The sequence below is a fragment of the Sinocyclocheilus grahami genome, unplaced genomic scaffold (assembly GCF_001515645.1).
Source record: "Sinocyclocheilus grahami isolate Dianchi unplaced genomic scaffold, SAMN03320097.WGS_v1.1 scaffold188.1, whole genome shotgun sequence".
Taxonomy (NCBI): domain Eukaryota; kingdom Metazoa; phylum Chordata; class Actinopteri; order Cypriniformes; family Cyprinidae; genus Sinocyclocheilus; species Sinocyclocheilus grahami.
The window spans coordinates 670,799-689,878 of NW_015505367.1; the positions used below are offsets into that span (position 1 = coordinate 670,799).

Genomic DNA, 19,080 nt, shown 5'->3' on the forward strand with positions numbered 1-19,080 from the left:
ACGACTCAATCAGGAGATCACACGATTCCTCAGATCATACTGCCAACAGAATCAGACTGACTGGAGCCGTTACCTCATGTGGGCAGAGTATGCTCAAAATTCACTACAGAAACCCTCTACTGGACTCACGCCGTTTCAATGCATAATGGGTTTCCAACCACCGTTATTTCCATGGTCAGGAGAACCCACTGAAGTACCTGCTGTCAATGATTGGCTCCAGAGGAGTGGGAACATCTGGAATTAAGCTCACATACACTTACTACATGCTGTTAGAAGACAAAAATCGCAAGCTGATCGTCACCGTCGCCCCAATCCTGAATACACTCCAGGGCAATGGGTCTGGTTGTCTACCCGAGATCTCTGCCTCCAACTCCCATGCAGAAAGCTCAGTCCCAGGTATGTGGGTCCCTTCCAAATTATTAGACAAATTACACCAGTTTCTTTCCGTTTGGCATTACCCGCTAATTATCGCATTTCTCCCACTTTTCATGTTTCACTTCTCAAACCCGCTGGTGGTCCGAGAGCGGAGGAGGAGGAGCAAACCAGTGACCAGGGTCCTCCACCCATCCTGATGGACAGCGAGGAGATTTACCAGGTTCGAGAACTACTCGATTCCAGACGTCAGGGTGGCACCCTCCAATATCTGGCGGACTGGGAGGGGTACAGTCCGAATGAGCGTTCCTGGGTCAATGCTAAGGACATCCTCGACCCCACACTCACCTACGAGATTCATAGGACGCACCCAGATAAGCCGGCCCCTCGACCACGCAGAAGACCCCGGCGTTGCCTGCCTCCTCGCATCAGGAGCCGCTCACAGGGGGGGGGGCTCTGTCACGAACGAGACTCCCGCCGTGCCTCCCGCTCACTACCAGAGAGAGCTCTCTCCTGAGTTTTGAACTTTATCCGGACTACACACACACACACACACACTCACATACCTGGATCTGATTGCTCCACACTCACATACCTGGATCTGATTGCTCCTGCACCTGACACTCGTTATGTGGACTATTTAACCAGCTCTCAGACTCTCCCTCATTGCGAAGTCTTCTATTGCCCCGGTGTACATTTCTGAGCGTTTCTTCCCGTGTCTGGCCTCTCTGTTGATTCCCGAACTCTTGCTGTTGTTCTTTAACTACTGATTGTTTGCTGCCTGCCCCGACCCTTTTGCACGTCCCTGACTACGATTTGGCTTCTCTCCTCTGTTGTGTTTGCTGGTGTCTGACCTTGCCTGTTTGATTACGATTTCAATAAAGCTGCAGATGGATCCTCACTCTGTTGACGTCTCGTTACACAAACAGTGCAATACTCTATGCATAAAAATACATTAAAACATTGAGTAATATAGTCAATTGGAATTATATTATACAATTTATTGATACTTTTCAGTAATAAAATAATAGTTTGTAATTTAGATTTTATTTTATTTTTTTTCACAGAGTTTCTTGGGTCACAAAGATTTTATTAGAATTTGACAAAACAGGTGTCTTATGAGGCAACAAAATGAAGATGTTTATCTTCTGAACAGCTTTTGCGTTACTAGTATGCTTATGATTAAGAAGCATCTTTTATCATGATAAATGTTGAACAGCTCCTTAATATTTTTGTGGAAATATTTTTTAGGATTAATTGAAGATTGAAATTGAAGAAACTCTAGATGGTGCAGTTCAATAGGTCTAAATCAGTCTGACATAATGACGTCATCACATGGCGCAGCTATTTGGTTCTTCTGTATAAGCAGCCAATGAGCTTGCTGCTCAACATTCAAATACTTGTCTAGTGCTTCCTGTAGCAGTTGCAGTGCACTTCAGAAACCCTCCACCTTCCCCAGCTCCACCTGTATAGATCTGCTACGGGGTGATTCATGTATGCTATAAATGGCGGTTATTTCATATGTTGTATGTGCAGCAGCAGTGTTTCTTACATGCTCACAGCAGCATGTTATGGATGTATTGGCAGTAGCCAGTCTCTGTACTTTCTCTGCCACAGCAGCAACAGCGTAGCAGCTCTATTCCGCCAAGACCAAACACATTAATATTGTCATGTACATTGCCATGCTAAACCCTCAGAGAGTTGTCATGATAGAAATGTCTTCACTGTCCCTTTTAAACAATTTAATGTATCCTTGCCGAATAAAAGTATTAATTTCTTAATGACCCCAAATATTTGAATAGTAGTCTATATATAAGGTATGCTCTCTGATCACAAGTTGGATTTGTAATCTATATGAACTGATTTTATATAATTATTGCTTTACATTTAATAATGATTTTCTTACTGTATTTGGATAGGTAATGCAATCCGCCCCATAGCTCTGCGTGCGGTGTCAGCTATAGCGAAAGCTCTTTCTGGCTTCCCGATCTTGGCTACCGGTGGTATTGACTCGGCAGAGTCTGGATTACAATTCCTCCATGCTGGAGCATCTGTTCTGCAGGTAACCACTTACATTCATCACCAACTACCATCAACTTCACCAGTGACTGTAGGATTTGAACCGACAACCTTTTGTTTACCAGTATAGACCTTTAATCATGTCTGTACTGCCCCTCAGCATAATAACGTCCCCATTTGTAGGACTACAGCTTGGGTAAAAAATATATTAGTTTTGTTTTTATACAATATGCAAGCTTAAAGTCTGGGTTTAAACATGTATATTAAGTAGTCTGTTCTAATCAGTCCTTAATAAGGAGTCTACTAATGGCTATACTCACACAGAACTGCTACAGCCGAGGAGCAACAACAATCTCAAAGCAAACTGCAATTTACAACATGGCTCTGAACAAGTTGTTAGTGCAAATAAACCCATTATCTCAACATGATGCCACAGCCTCCGAAATCTCTTTTTAAATAAATAAATCAAAACACTCTCATTATGTGCAGAAATAAAATTTCACAAGTGCCTGGGAGTTCTGGGGGGATAAAGACTGGAATTAAAATATTTTAATCACACCCACATGTAATAGCAGAGTGCTGGCTTGTAGTAATAGGAGAAATTGTAAACTGGCCAACTCCTCACTACACTACAGTTGAATCAGTGTCACCAGCGGGTTACAGGAACACATCGTAGCGCCATCTCCTGCTTGAATTAGATTAGTCCAATGAGCTGCTCTGGCCAACAATGTTAACTTCTCACAGACTCAAGACAAACAACACATGTGATAGTAAGTAAATATGAGTGTTATTTCGAACACTTCTGCAAACAATGTTTATGAGGCTTGGTACACATATATTCCTCTATGGTACTCATGACGATCAAAACTATATGGAATTTTATCATCTCATTCTATTTTATTTTTTACTCAATTAAATGTCAATTTGCTGACATACTGCATTTTAAGTTTCCAATTATAAAAGTCTTATTTTTATCCTTAACATTAAATGGCATTTGTAATTTGTAATAATAATTAAAATTAATGCACTTTCAAAAAATAATAAAATAAAATAACTAAATTTATACAATTGTTATGGCATTGTTACCATTTGTTGAGAATTGTTATGGCATTGTTCTTACTTCATCGGTACTCTAAAACTATGTTAAACCTATCAAAAATTCACCAAAATCCAGATTAGGAAGTAATGTATAGACACGTGTTTAATATAGTAATTTGAGGTGCACTTCGGCATGTTTTCCAGGGTGACTCTAGAAAAATGAATTCTAGGGTTTAACTGCCTAACGACAACTGAAAACAGAGCTGCTCTATTAACACAACTACTTTCATCTGAAAGCCACTTTTCATCTAATTAATCTTAAAGCCACTTTTCTGTTTTTTATCATACAAAATAAAAAAGCAAATGAATAAAAGACAAAAATATCAAAAGGCATGTTGCCTAAAAACAGCATATTGAAACAGAAATATTAAGCAGCACAACTGTTTTTAACATTGATATTAATAGGAAATGAATATTGAGCACAAAATCAACATATTCTAAAGTCATCATGAAATAAAAAATTACAATTCTATTTGTTTACAGTGTTGCAGTATTTATTATAAATGATGTATCCATGCACATCATTATTTTTATTTTTTTAATTCATTTGCACGGGTAATCTTTAATCAAGCACATTAATCTTCCTTTCCCCTCTCAACATCTGTTCTCTTCATGACGTAAAACTCGGAAAATGGGTTGGACTATGCTGACTGTCCAAAGGCCCGGCATTTTAGCACCCTTTACTAGGAGTTTGATTGACAGGTGATCTGACCAATCGTAATGCCAAATCCGCCATTTTATCTGACAAACACACCATATAGGAGAGTTAACGTCAGTAGAGTCGACCTTGAAAATCGTGTATTGACGTATTTCCGTGGTTGAGACAAGATACCTTTTGATGTTCAGTTATGTTTATTTTATTCTATAACTAGCAGGAAGAGATCGGTTCACATTTAAACTGCTAGAACTGAGGCGCTACAGCGATCTGTCACATTAAAGAGCCACAAAATGGTATTTATTGGTTGAATTTATTTTTAAAAATGACAAAATTTGAAAGCTAAGACTATTTCATGCCAAAAGTAACCTGCTCGGTCTCTGTCTGACCACACGTTGTCAGTGTCTTTTGCTCCATGATGTATTTTTCACTGCGTGATGATGTGTGGCTTAAGATTGCAATTGCCTCAGTTCAAGCGGCATGTAAACCGATGATCTCTTCCTCTTTACTACTCGTTATAGCACAAAATAAACATGAATGAACAGTTATGGTGCCTCAACTGCAGAAAGATGTCAATATGCCATAGTCCACTGATGTTAATCCTGTCTGGTTTGTTTGTCAGACAAAATGGCGGATTCAGCATTATGACTGGTCAGAAAGCTTGTCACTCGGATATACAAATAGGGAAGAAAAGACTACCGCAACTTCCGTTTCATGCCGACTTTAATAATTTTTTTTAAGGATCATGTGACACTGAAGACGTAAAGTAATGGCTGCCAAAAATTAAACTTTGCCAACACAGAAAGAAATTACATTTTAAAATATATGAAAAAAGAAAACAATCAATCTGAATTGTAATAATATTTCACAATATATGTTTTTACTGTAATTTTGATCAAATAAATGCAACCTTGGTGAATATAAGAGACATTTAAAAACAGAAAAAAATCGTACAGACCCCAGACTTTTGAATGTGTACATAAATGCATTCACATACTAATTAAAGAAAATAGAAGAAAATAGAATGTGCAGATAGAAATATAAGGAAATAAATTGCAAACACCAAGAGAAATGTAAACTTGAAACTGCATGTAACTGCATGTCAGGTTTTAAATTCCAGCTTTGGAGCTTACTGGTAAAGACAAAGTTAAAATATCTTGAAATTAACTCAAGTAGTAGTAAATAGATTTATATGCTGGAGTGTTGTGGAGTGATGGACAATATGTGTCATGGAATATTGCATTAATTTTATAATATAAGTTTATTATAAAATTAATTAAATAAAATTAATCCATGCACATGATTTGTTAGACATCTCTTAGACCGGGCAGCCAAAACACTACTGCAATAGTGAAGTCTTGATGTGACAAAAGCGTGAATGAGATTCTAACTGTCAGTTGGGAAAATAATTCACATAGCTTAGAGATGTTGTGAAAGTGATAATATGCTGTTTTAAAGCATTGTTAGTATAGTTTTTAAAAAATAGCATATTTGTCAGTCACGATTCCTAATTTTTTGAACATTCAGAGACAATTAGTTTATATGTGGCACAATAACAACTGTATTTACTTTTAAAGAGTCTCTAGTTGCAATTTTTAGATGTAGTCCAGAAGTCTGCTAATTGGTTTGTGGGCATCTGGTGCAAGTATAAAAAAAATAAAAATGTTTCATTTACATACTGATGATGGATATTGATTCATTACACCAGCTAATAGATGCACATAATGTTTAAATAATAAACTATTTGTAACTGAGCCATGTGGGTGCACCCAGTACAGCATAGTATTTTTATTGTCACTTAAGAAAGATCTAAACTAATCTAGAACTGAGACTAATAGGTCGGTCAGTCAAGTACAATCTTATGATCAACAGTTTTAAAGACAGCACTGAGATCAGACAGATCTGGGATTGACAGATTACCTTATTAACTTGCAGATCTGTTAAAAGAGCAATTTTAGGGGTTATGGTAAGGCCAGACTGGAATATCTCATTAGGATTATTAATGTTGAGACAGTTATTGAGCAGTAAGAATATTGTTTTCAATTATTTTGAAATGGAAGATTGGAGGAGAATCAGGATCACTTTGCTTCACCGGAGGCTTAACAATTGCTGTCTTTAAACTATGTGGTAAAATACTTGCTGGAGGAACTGATTAACAATGTTCAGGGTGTCCAGTAATTAGGAGTTTAAAACTGTTTCGAGCAAGTTAGCATGTAATGGGTCAAAAAAGACTTTTAAAGAATTCATAAGTGATGTGACCTGGGTGAGTTTATTAAGGCTGATGACTAGGAAAATGGACATAATACTTTCTATAGCAGTAGATGGGGAGCTATAAACCACTCCAAAAGGAGAAGTGCCACCTATGGTTTGTCTGATGGTAGCGGATTTTATCAGTGAAGAATACTGCAAACTGCACTTTTCCATTGGGAAACGGTTAGATGATATTTGAGGTGAGGGGTTAAACAGCCTCTCTATGGAGGAGAAGATGAATCTAGGATAGTCTTTGTGTCTGTTAAACTTGAGATTATCTGGCAGACTTCATCTCATTATTGAAGGGGTCATATCATGAGGAGTAAAACTTGATCTTTTGAGAGAAAAAAAATGTATGATGAAAACACTTCCAAATGAATATGACTTTCAAAACTTCCTCCCAAGTCCAAAAAGACAATTTATTGAATCTATAAGCTGCAAAATTGACTCATTCTAAACTTCTACAACTGATGTCAGGGAGATATATACTAGTTTTAAAATTTGGGGTTGGTAAAATGTAATGCTTTTGAAAGTATTTTATGCTCACCAAGGTTACATTTACTTGATTAGAATACAAGTAACAACATTGACATTGTTATTACAATTTTAAAATATATATATTTTTCTGTTTTATTATTTTAAAATGTAATTTACGATGGCATAGCTGAATTTTCAGCAGCCATTACTCCAGTCTTCAGTGTCACATGATCCTTCAGAAAGCATCCTAATATACAGATTTGGTGCTCCAGAAACATTTCTTGTTATCATTGTTGACAACAGTTGTGCTGCTGAATATTTTTATGCAAACGTTGATATATTTTTGTTCAGGCTTGACCAGAATTTATTTGAAATAGAAAATAGCAATCTTGCTAAATAAAAGTTCTTTAAAAAATAATCATACTGACCCAAACTTTTGAACAGTAGTGAACGTCAACATTTACATAGTCAATGTTCAGAAACAGTGAATTAATAAGGAGACAACTGAATAGGTGCTATTATTCTTAAACAGTCGAACAAACTATAGGGCCCTATTTTAATGATCTAAGCGCATGGTCTAAAGTGCACGGCGCAGGTGCACTCAGGGCGTGTCCGAATCCACTTTTGCTAGTTTAACGACGGGAAAATGGTCGGCGCGCCCGGGCGCATGTTAAATGAGAACTGCGTCGGACTGAAACTAGCAAAAACACTTGTGCCACGCCTTGTGCCGGGTGTATGATAGGGCCCAAAAAGTTTAAGCTGTAACTGGCTGCATGTAGCTCAAAGGTTTGGCCATTTTTTGAATCTGAAGGCAAATGAGATTTCAGAGCTTCAGCAGAGAGGAAGATTATCAGTAATCAACAACTTAAATGAAATTAAACTCAGTTCTATTGCTCTGCAAGCACACGATCAGCTTTCTTTATATTATGCTGCATTGAGCTACTGAATACACTCTGCTTTTAAGAAGACCCACACACTCTAAAAAGATGATGTGGATAGTGAAATCACTGGTCTTTCACAAAGTCTGGGCCCTGAGGTCTGTTTATCTGTGCATATTTAACAGGTGTGCAGTGCTGTGCAGAACCAGGACTTCACAGTGGTTGAGGACTACTGTTTAGGCCTGAAGGCGCTGCTGTATCTGAAAAGCATAGAGGAGCTGCACGATTGGGATGGCCAGTCTCCTCCCACCATATGCCACCAGAAGGGCAAACCTATCCCCCGCGTGGAGGAGCTCGTCGGAAAGGTGAGCAACTCTATGGCTAATCGCCTCAGGCTCGTTTTAAAAAACAAAACTCTCTGTGGTGTTTTTTCTGGTTAACCTTTAGTGATTTGTGTTGCAATTAAATAGGCAAAATCCGCCTGGTGTGGAGATAATGCTTTATTGAGTCATGAAGGATGTTTAAGGTTGTGGGTGTTAGTAACATAGCCGCGAGGTTGATGCTGATAGGCGTGAGAGTAATTTACTTTTCTCTGCTTGGCGTGAAAGAAGCCCCAGGCTTCAGTGACCCCATGACCATTTGACCAATGGTGGCTCTCAGCTACGCTGTGCTGTAAAATGTGGTGTGAAACCCATCTGGTTTTGCACAAATCTAACAAATTCTTCTGTGATCGATATCAACGAAGAGAGTTTTTTCTTTTTCTTCTTCCATTTTGGGTTTTAGTTGTGAATTACATTACACGCAGAAAGCACAAAATGTGAGGGTGCTGAAATGTTAGATAATCAAAGCTGGCGTGTTTTTCGACAGGAATTACCATATATTTATTTTTAATATCACTAAATTATTCGAATTGTGATTATGTTTGTCTCTCTCCTGGTCGCAGCCAAACTCAACCCTCCATTGAAATTTCACAGCTGCACAAAGAGATATTTTCCCCATCACTACACCGTATTCACGCAGCATAAAAACGAAAGCACACAAACATATGCAAATGTTTCTCTCCCCATAAACAACGTTGTGCTTCTGTTAAAAGTGATGGAGGGGGAATATAAGTGCTATTCCTCGACTACGACATGATTTTGAAAAACATGAGAGGCGAAATCTCTCTCTCTCTCCCTCTCTCTCTTTCGTGCCAACAGGGTGTCTGTAGAGCCCTGTCCAGAAACAAGCACACAGTTTTGTAAAACTAGGAGTGGGAGGAGGGTGTTTAGACACTTCCATTTGCTTTTATTACAAAACATTGGAAGATCATATTTTTGTCAATACATGCAAATACACTGCAACAGACATTTTCTAAATCGTTTTTTTTTTCGTCAAGTAAAAGTTTCTAAACGTCTTTGAAGATGAGAATGATAGACTTTGTAATTTCACAAGATAGACTGTAAGGGGTGCTTTTATGCTTTTTCACTTTTTGTAACTTTTGCATAAAATGATCTGCAAGGTTACAAAGCTCAAAGTAGATATTACCACAACGTGCTTCTTCTGGATATTGTGAAGTCACAATGTTGTTCATTTAAATAATTCTGACCCATGGAATACACAAAAAAAGGGGCAGAGGCCTGCTTGAGCTGTGCAAGAGAAGATGAAGAAGAGCTGCTTTTGTAGCATGCTGCTGCTATGTCACCAAGAGACGCTGATTCTTCTACCCCAGTTCCAAAACCCCTTCATTTGTGCTTGCAAAGGTTCAGAACGACCCTCTTGTTCATAAACATTCTCAGGGTCTTACTCTGTGCTTGAATTGGTATATGGCAAAATATTTACAGCTAGGCCTGTCTCGATAATTAAATAACTGTCTAATCGCGGTTATTTGAACTCATTTGAGTATTGTGCTTTTTATACAGCACAAGGATGAGTCATACACCAAAAGAAACAGAAAAGCACCAGTTTGCTTTTCATGCACTGTATAGCCTATATCATCTGAAGCCATTCCATATCTTAATGTGAGGGACAGAATTGTATTTACATTGTTAAATTTGAGTTTACAGAAACTCGTCTTCCTTCTGCTGCAGCTGTCAGTCATTCTCCCCTCAGCATTCAAACAGCCCGTCACGTTCAGTTATGACAGTCAGCACAGAAAAACTCTCTCCAAGATGATATATTCCCATTATAATACTTGATGTGTAGATCTGGGGATTCGCATAAAATGACATCTTGCTGGAGTTCATAGCTCAAAAGTGGGCGGAAGCGGCCGTTGCCATCTTGGCAATGCGTCACCGCGCGTCACTCCTGGATAATCGAAGATGGGCAAAAAGGCAGGAGCTGGTTGTTGAAACCACGCCCACCTAGCTCGATGGTGGTGACAGCAGCGGCAAACCACCTGTCACTCAAGTGGCCACGGCCTTAATTATGCAGAACTTTAAGGCTTAATATAATTTAAATGGATGATTATAAAAAAATTCACCCCTCTCACAGTTGTCATGAAGGGCAAAATTAGCTATATAGACCAAAATAATTTTTTTAACCAGGCTGTAAACATGTGTTTTTCTGCTGTAAAGTTGGGCATTTTAACATGGGGAGTCTATGGGATTGACTCCCTTTTGCAGTTGACGAATTACAGTTTAAGTCACTTCCTTGTTGGCTTCACGAGAGAGAGCGGGAGGTTGTCGCTTGACTGTGACTTATGTTGCTTCAAGCACATCATTCTGCACCCTAGATGTGCATAAGCGCTGCGACTCCATGTTGCTTCCAGCACATCATTCTGCGCCCTAGATGTGCATAAGAGCTTTGTGCCGCTCTGTTTGAAGCATTTCACATTATCAAAGTTTTGCACACAGAAAGATTATTAGAAGCTTTTATTTTTCTCATGATTTCTATCTTATTTTCATGAATGTATTTTGTAAGAATGAAAATAGTTAACTGAATAACGTTTAAATTGAAAAACAGACAATTAATCGCAATTACCGTGACTATTTTTAGACAATTAATCGTCAGACAAATTTCATAATCATGACAGCCCTATTTACAGCTGAGCAGATGAAACTCACAGTTATGGTGAGGGGCGTAACATTTCCGGAAAATGCTCAAAACGATTCGCCAATCATAACACAGTGGTCCAGCTAACCAATCAGAGCACATTTCTTGTTTCGAAAGGAGGGGTTTAATTGAAACAGGAAGTAAACAGGGCATTTGAGACAGGCTGGGAAAAGAGGTGCTACAATAATGTACATTTGTCACCGTGCTGGCAAAATGAGTCAGAATGCGCACAATGCGTCTAATTTTGAGTTACGGACAAAAGAAGTGTAAAAATGTCAGCTTTGGTCGAATTTGAGGTTTTCACAAAAATATGTAAATTAAGCTCTCTTCTAGCGATCCTTATGTTCCAAATAGTTAATAAACATCTAAAATGATCTTTATTTGTACATTCGATTCGGCTGTGCTGCTCTCCTCCGGGACTGTAGCAATGCCTGAATCGGATCCGGAAATGATGGCTGTGCTTTCCCGGGCCACCGTAGGAGTAGGGCTCGAGTGGAGACTTCCACAGTGTCCTGAGCCCTCGAGGTTGGATGATTGGTTCTTCGGGGTGGTCTGCGCTGGTTCCCAGCGCCCCGCCTGGCCAGCCTTTCTTCCCGGAAGTGCATGAGGGGCTCACCAGGCCATGGACGGCACCTTTTACTGCCGGAAACCGATCTGCTGGTTCCTCCTCCCTCGCCACCCTCGACGGTGCTGCAGCTAGGGGGTTACAAGGGTCCCCCCGGTGGAGCGGTCTGTTGCGATGCAAGTGTGTCCTAATACTGCCTCCACCCGGCAGGGCGAACCATGCCTCCCCTCCCAGGTCTGTAGGTACTCGACTGGCCAGCGATGCTTATACGGCCTGTGGAGAAGCTGCCTCCATCTTATACGCTACGGTGTTACTGCAGGTTCTTCAGGCTAAGGCACTGAGGGACCTGCATGAGGGTGGTCATGACTCAGAAGTTCTCAAAGAACTCTGCACCGCTACGGACCTCGCACCATGAGCGAAGAAGATTACCGCGCGGTCTCTTGGTCGTGCGATGTCCACTATGGTGGTTCAGAAGTGCCAAAACTGTCTGTGTCTGGTCGATACAAGTGACGCCAACAAAGTTCGGTTCCTTAATGCCCATGTTCCAGACCGGCCTCTTCGGCTATGCGGTCGAGAGCCTGGCCCAGCAGCTCTCGGCTGTACAGAAGCAGACTGAGGCGTCCACCCATTCGCTGGCCGCAGCGCCCCAGCCTGCTCACAAGCCGCCAGAGTTGGGTCCCTGCGTTCCACTTCGCTGCCCCACTGCAGGTATGGCAGTGGTTCCGTTGGTCCCGCTTGCACGGTATCTGGGTGCCTGGCTAGAGCTACCCAGCCCATCTCGCTGGTTTCTGCGGTCCATCAGCCTCGGCTATGCGATTCAGTTCGCCCGGCGTCCCCCCAAGTTCAGTGGCATCCGCCTCACAACAGTGAAGGCGGCCGATGGTCCTGTCTTGCGGGCGGAGGTCGCAGTCCTACTGGCGAAGGATGCGATAGAGCCGGTCCCTCCAGCTGATATGAAGACGGGGTTTTACAGCTCCTACTTCATTGTACCCAAGAAAGGCGGTGGGTTATGACCAATCTTGGACCTGCGTGTCTTGAACCGGGCCCTTCACCGGTTACCGTTTTATGATCAAAGGAAAAACAAATAAGGGATCCACAAAATTGTATATTTAACATGATTTTTCCTAAAAAAAAAAAAAGTCATTATCAAGTAAACCTAAGTTGCTTCAGTCTAGTAAGTATTCATCTTGAAATATTATTAACAATTAAAATTGTTAAATATTTCACAGCCCAAAATCTACCATGACCTGAAGAAGGACATTTTTATAATTAGACTAAAAGGCATTTTACATTCTTAACAACTACAAACTATGAATCAAGACGACAAAATGCATGTAGACAATTGTGTACAACAGGTTTTTCAGCAAAGTTTCGATCATGTTGATAATTTAGAGGCCATATCAAATATGAGACAGTAGGCTTTGTATTGGGTAAGCATGACAAGGAGACACTGAGGTCAGATCCTTCAGGTAATGAAATCATCTGATGACATCCCATTCAGACCCAACCGGTTCCTCACTTCCAGTCACATCAGGACAACAATAACGTTTCAACTGATGTCCTTCTGCAATTGCTTTCCACAGAATGCAACGTCTGTCAAGTGAGGTCTGTTTAGCTCTTAAAGTGCGATTAGTGGCCATTACAAGGCAAAGATAAAGATTAACGCTTCTCTCGTCGAATCCCTCGGCGATCGGCGCGATGCTACAAAACATAGGAGGCCGGGTTTCCATTCTAATTCTCATATAATTTAAATCACTCAGCCCACACTGACATAATGTGCGCTCCTTCCTCCACTGCACTCTTGATTTACAATCCAGAGGGGAGATGGGAGAACTGACAAGCCCTGTGTTTTGGAAAGCTCTGCATCTAATTAGCAGAGGCTTTCTGGTTGCCCGGGACATGAGATTTGGCAGTGCGTGTAGCTCCTCTCATTAAAACAGCACTCCTCGTGGAGTGGACGCACAAAAAAAGCCTCCCTCTCAACAGAAAGAAAGAAAAAGGAAAAGATTCCTTTTCCACCAACACATTTGTATAACTGTTATTTAGCGCGCTCGCTTTTATACGCAAGTATTCAACCTGTCTGTTTAGCAGACGTCCAAAGCAAATGGCATTTTCTTTTCCTTTCAGTGTTTCTTTGGAAAAAACCTTCTTTGTGAAAACTCCCATCATTATATTTTTCTTTTCCATTGTTAAGTGTATTGCTTTGTAGACTCTCCTTTGAATGATCTTAAAGCGAATTAGCATAAAGCAGACCCGTCACTAAACAGAAAACAGAGAAAGAGAGAGGAAGAGCTCCTCTAATAGGGCTGAATGTGGTTACAGTAAGTCGGGCGGACTGTAGTTTGTGTATCTGGAAGATATGAAGTTATAGGCTTCAGGGATTTCCGCCGGTTGCCATTTAAGTACCCGTCACTTACTCACAAGACTGCCGGAGGCAAAATGGTGGTCAGTTGCTTTTTGTGGGGTTTTGGTGAGATTTGAGAAGGACGTTTAAGCCAGTGAGACGTGATCGAGTGGTTTTGGTTCTGTTTCATGGCACCTGTGTGGGATGCATATTAAAATAGATGTTTGTCCTGCTGGAAGCTCTTGTGCAGTTTTGGAACAGCAGATTAGCTCATGTTTTTAGGTAAACAAGAAAACGGACACTCAGTATTTTATATAGTGCCATTAAAGAAATTAGTTAAAAGCTGAATGAATAACATCTGTTGCATGTTGATTAGCAATAAATATAATTTCAATTGAGTTTGTAAAACTAAATGAAAGACACACTCACAGAAATACTCTTTGTAAGTATGTGGGGCAATTTACGTTAAACCTGTGGATTTACAATGTAAACTGAAATTTAACCAATAACTAACCATTATTAATTGGCGACGCTAACAGTAAGGCTACATATTTTCCAATCTTTCTGAACAGATTGAGAGGAAGACAGTGGGAATTTGGTGTTCATGATAAGATCATCCGTTGTTTAGCTCTCGTTAGTTGTTTATCGTAAAACAATTATATGTTGTAACCCAACAAATTGTTATTTGATGGTTATTGAATATTAATTAATAATTTGGTAGCACTTTATTTTAAGGACCAATTCTCACTATTAACTAGTTGCTTATTAGCATGCATATTACTAGCATATTGGCTGTTCATTTGTACTTATAAAGCACATATTAATGCCTTATTCTGCATGACCATATTTTAAGCCATTAATCCTACCCATACCTAAACTTAACAACTACATTTGCATTAGTCATTTAGCAGACGCTTTTATCCAAAGCGATTACAAATGAGGACAATAGAAGCAATCAAAACCAACAAAAGAGTAATAAAATGTAAGTGCTTAATAAATAAAAAGAAAACAAGTAGATAGAATAGAAAAAAATAGAGAATGCTAATAGAGGGTTCATTTTTGTAAATAAATAAAAAGAAAACAAGTAGATAAAATAGAAATAGAACAGAGAGTGCTAGTGTTAACTACCTTACTAACTATTAATAAGCAGCAAATTAGGAGTTTGTTCGGGGAAAACTCTTATTTAATAGTGAATATGTGTTCCCTATTCTAAAATGTTACCAATAATTGTAATGTTATTGCCTATAAATAACATATAAATGTCCAATATTAAAATTCTTCAATATTTTATTTGCAATAAAAAAAAAAACTAAAATCAATAATTTAAATACAAATTTATTAACTGAATTTAGGCAGCACAGCATTATAATTAAAAATCAATTTTCATTTTTAGAAGATAAAATGTTACATTTAAGAGTGTTACTAAAGGGTAATGACCCTCTGTCTGAGTTTTTAAGGGGCGGCTCCTTTAAGGCTTGTCAGTAAACAGCAACTGTTATGATTTGCTAACATCATTTCAGGAGAACGTCAACAGCTCCTTGCTATTGCATGTATAAAACAGCATTTGCAGACAAAGCATTATGAAATTGTTTACTTATAGTTTGTGATGCAGCTATCAGATCCAATACAGTTGGATGCTTCATCTTTTTTTTAAAAATTGAAGAAAAAATTGTATTTCTCATGTCATGACCACTTTAAACTAATTTTTTTAACATAAATGAAAAAAAAAAGATTTAAAGGAATCTAAAAGTTAAAATAGTGGCTATGCACACCCAATTAAATATCCAATATCGGCTGATCTGTTATATCGGTCGATAACCGATATGGTACCGATATATTGTGCTTTTGATGCACATATTTCAGATGTGACCTAGTGGTTAGTGCTAGGTGTTAAGCTGTGATGTTCATTCAAGTTCATATTCAGCTTGTGTTTGTGACCACCCCCCCCCCCCCCCCCTCCATAATTTCCTGTCTGCTCCTGACTGTCAGAAAATGAAACAAAAAACTAAAATAATATATATTTACATTTTACGGCACACCCTTAGGCTGTTTATTTCAATAGTAAGCTGTCAGCAGGTTAGAAATAAAGTAGTGTTCAAAGTTGCCATGTAATCAAGGTTTCACAAGCAAGCCAGTCGTCTCTGTGTTTATTTTGACTGATGCACTGTTAATGACATATCTCTGTCTAGCCTGTGTGTTTTTGTGTGCACGAGAATGGGTCCGTGTGTGTACGTTTATCTCCCCAGCCTCCGATGGGTTCCTCAGACTGTCTGCTGCAGGGCTGGAGCGCTTGATTCATTAGACTGTCAGCCTGTGCCTGAGAGAGTAATGCTTTTATGCAGGATTAGAACAGGGCCACCAGTGTTAGCTCTACAGGGAAATAAATACATGGAGGATGCACCCCCCCTTAGCTAGCCATTAGTCCTGCAGTCAACACCGCCACCGTAGATTTGTTTCTCTGAATCCTTTGATACGTCCTGCTTTACCAAAGGCCTCCGATTTCTTTTGGGCTGTTACTTTTCAAAAAAAAAAAAAAAAGACTTGTGAGAAGTTTGATGCAGGCGGCTAATAACCGAGTCCTGTCCTGTCGTGTTTTGATTCTTTTTGCTTTGCAACGGAGACACTTCCATCTGGCCATGGTGGAAAATGAAGGGTTACAGGCGGTTGTAGATGACAGCTTTGAGGAGATTGTGTGACTGGGAAAACGCTAGACCAATTGAAATCCCCTGTCTATGGGACGAATGGATTTAAGGTAGGCGTTGTAAGGAATACTTGTTGCAGGAAAGGTGGAATAGGGTGTTGTTAAATTGCTTGAATAACCGAAGCCTTCTTTTGGAGAGAGGTCATGATGAGAGATGCAGAACGAAAGCGTCATTAAGAAAATTCAGTGTTTGCTCGATCGTTTCAAATTATAAATATGATAATTAGCCTCCAAAAAAAAAAACTCCTGAAATGAAAGAGCATTTAGAAAACTGAAAATATCAGTTATTGGAAGCGGTGCCCATCAGCAACCCATAAGTCCATTTCCCTCAAATTACCATTCATTACCATTTTAGTGTCAAACCATTAGTTTGACCAGCTAATCCTTGCAATTACCGGTAGTATTATACGATTTCCTAACAATTCATTGCAGATTCTCTTTATGGCTCCATTAAAAGGATGGCTAATTTTGTGGCAAACTTGATTTCTCGTCAGTGGAGTCGGCGTTTCCTGTCGAATGGCCTTTGGAGAGCGAAGGCTCAAGGCTCTTTTATGGCCACCTCTCAGGCTCGGCGCGTCGGTATGAGAGTGTGACTGTGAATACGAATCGCCTCTTTAGCCCTGTTGCTCTGGAGGGTCAGGCATGTGTGCGAGACTTTGAGGCGAAGACAGCACTACAACCACTTTTGTTCTAAATGGATGTGGGAAGTGATAGCAAGGATGTTTCAGCACACTTTCCATTAGATTGGTGTAAAAAGGTTGATTTAATATGGATATGAGTTCACATGACATCCATACCTGACATGCTTTCTCAATCGTGTTTTGGTATAGTTTTTGAATCACTTTCATTAGAAAGTCATTAATGCATGTTATAATGTCGAACAGAACAGATTTGTGTACATTCTTAGACAAATATAGAACTGAATAAATCAAAGTTTAATGATGTTTCAAACTACCTGAACGTACATTAACCACTGATCTGGCAAATATTTTAAGACTTTGCTTGAATAAATTTAACTTGTTGTCTCTGCAACCCTTCTCTCCAAAAGAGTCTGCCTAGCTTTGGACCGTACTTAAAGACGAAGACTGAAGCTCTGGCGAGGTACAAGAAGATCCTTAAAGATGCTAGCGGCAATGTGATCACAGACACCAGTGATTCTAGACTTCCCCAAAAAAACATCCCCAAAGAACCCATCCCTAATGTGAAAGTAAGTAATATCTTTAAGTATCATCTCACCTTTTATATCTCACCTTATATATATCGCATCCAAAATAAAAGTTTTTGTTTACATAATATATGTATGCTGTTTATATTTATTATGTATATATAAATACACACACATGCATGTATATATTTCAGAAAAATATGTTATGTTTATATATTAAATATATTTATTTATAATATACATTTTATGAATATAAACATAAACATGTAAATACATGTAAATATTTTCAAAATATATTCTGTATGTGTGTGTACTAATATATACATAATAAATATACACAGAACACACACATATATTATGCAAACAAAAACTTTTATTTTGTATGCGATTAATCACGATTTTTTAAAAAAAGAAAGAAAAAAGAATGCTCTATTCATCAAAAAAAAAACTTTCAAAAAATGTTTCACTATGTCCACAAAAAAAATATTAGGTAGCACAACTGTTTTCAGCATTGATAATAATAAGAAATAATTAGCATATTAGAATGTGTTCTGCAGGATCATGTGACACTAAAGACTAAAGTATTGGTAAAGTAATGGCGGCTGAAAATTCAGCTTTGTAATCACAGGAATAAATTACATGTTAAAATATAATAAAATAGTAAACTCTTAAATTGAAATAATATATCGTAATATTACTATTTGTACTGTAAAAAAAAAAACGGCCATAGTGAGCAAAAGAGAACCAAAAGTTTTGAATGGCACAGTATATATTAATGAGCTTTTTTGATCATTTTTAGTAAGTTGTTATTATAAGTGCACGTTATTTTAGGTACACACATATGGCTGCTGGATCATATCCCACTGTTTTTCAGTATCTTGCGCCATGCACACCATGTTTTTGTAAGAAATGTCATGTTCAACTTGTTCAAAAAAATTTCATTTACATACAGGACAGGTGGCATATAATGAATTGTTCTTTTTAAAATCCCATTCCTTTTTTAGTAATAAATCATCTCGTTAGTTTGGCAGACTAATACATACATTACTCAAACGAAATTCACCAACACTTCCTCAACAGCTTGTCCTCGTGTAATCTGTGAGGCTGTCTTGTAGCACATGCACTTTTCCTGCTCATAACATTAAAAGGCTTTATTCCTTCGAGGTGATTATGCTGTGAGGGATCTCTAGGAGGGAATGGAGATCACAAACTACCAGTCAGACATCAAAACCGATCCGCTCCTTCCAGCGCTGATTTAATTAAGCTAACTTAAGAACGGAACGCTGCCTTTCAAACTGTTTCTTTTGAGACGCGACGCCACGGCTGTTTTTCTTGCTGTTTAATCCCTGCCTCTCCTCTCGGCAAAGGATGTGATTGCCAGAGCGCTGATGCATATTGGCGCCTACCAGGAGCTGGACAACACGGAACAAGTGCAGGCCCTCGTCGATCCAGAGATGTGTATCAACTGTGGCAAATGCTACATGACCTGCAACGACTCAGGCTACCAGGTACAGATGCACACA

At 39.0% G+C, this 19,080-nt stretch overlaps 1 protein-coding gene across 3 annotated transcripts in view; it reads left to right on the top strand.

Annotated features, from left to right (window-relative positions):
• Positions 1–19,080, top strand: part of dpydb (dihydropyrimidine dehydrogenase b) — a 168,681-nt gene that overhangs the window by 148,172 nt on the left and 1,429 nt on the right. For all 3 annotated transcript variants that reach the window (XM_016284785.1, XM_016284783.1, XM_016284784.1), the window contains 4 exons: positions 2,292–2,434; positions 7,935–8,114; positions 17,441–17,599; positions 18,925–19,065. In XM_016284785.1, coding sequence (XP_016140271.1) covers positions 2,292–2,434; positions 7,935–8,114; positions 17,441–17,599; positions 18,925–19,065 — 623 coding nt within the window. The remainder of the gene's footprint in view (positions 1–2,291; positions 2,435–7,934; positions 8,115–17,440; positions 17,600–18,924; positions 19,066–19,080) is intronic.